General features: G+C 58.8%; 1 protein-coding gene across 3 annotated transcripts in view; it reads right to left on the reverse strand.

Annotated features, from left to right (window-relative positions):
• The window catches only part of ASPSCR1 (ASPSCR1, UBX domain containing tether for SLC2A4), a 67,792-nt gene extending 67,187 nt beyond the window's left edge, over positions 1 to 605 (reverse strand). For all 3 annotated transcript variants that reach the window (XR_002095107.1, XM_019503792.1, XM_019503801.1), the window contains exon 1: positions 486 to 605. Coding sequence is in view for 2 of the 3 variants with exons in the window: in XM_019503792.1 (XP_019359337.1) it covers positions 486 to 527 (42 nt within the window). In the remaining variant the exon portion in view is untranslated. The remainder of the gene's footprint in view (positions 1 to 485) is intronic.
• Between the last annotated feature and the right edge of the window lie 89 nt (positions 606 to 694).

A 694-nucleotide genomic window follows, 5' to 3' on the forward strand; every position in this document is an offset into this window, starting at 1 on the left:
ATCGTGTCTAATGCTTTCTGTAAATACACACCTACCTGCTACCATGAAAAATATTCTAAAAGCTTTTAAAGAAAAACAGACATTGTGAGATCACGTGACAAAGACAGGTACTCGGTAAAGCAAAACATCCCTGGCACCTTACATTATACCAACACGAGCCATTTGACCGGCTGCTGAAACACATCCACCTGTCAGATAAACCAGCTCCTGAGCAAGGCGGCGAGGCTCTGACGTGACCACAAGAGATCGGGGCCTTAGCTTTTCATTGTGCTGAAAAGAAGCCCCTGCAACAGCACCCCGGACACGAGGCCGGGATCCCAGCTACGGGGGTCCCAGCAGGAAGGGCCGGGCGCCGAGCCACCGACCCCGCTTCCTGCTGCGCCCGGTCAGTGCCCCTCGCCAGGCCAGACGACGCGACCCTTGCCAGGCCGGACTTGGGCCTGCCCGCACTCGGTGGCCCGGGCGCTGAGCAGGAATGGACGTACTGTGTTTTCCGCTTCTGCTCGCTGACAAGAGACTGGCACCATCTCCAGCTTGGCATTGTTGGGCAGCTTGGCAAACCTCCACTGCACAGAGAGATCGAGCACCGTCCTCTGAAACCTGCAGAGAAACAAGCCCCGCGTAAGAGCATGTGCGGGCCGCAGGGCAGCGCCGGGCGAGCGTGGCTCCCTGCGGGGCAGCGCTGCAGGGCAGG

Source organism: Gavialis gangeticus, unplaced genomic scaffold, assembly GCF_001723915.1.
Source record: "Gavialis gangeticus isolate Ggan-Ray unplaced genomic scaffold, GavGan_comp1, whole genome shotgun sequence".
In the NCBI taxonomy this organism is placed as follows: Eukaryota; Metazoa; Chordata; order Crocodylia; family Gavialidae; genus Gavialis; species Gavialis gangeticus.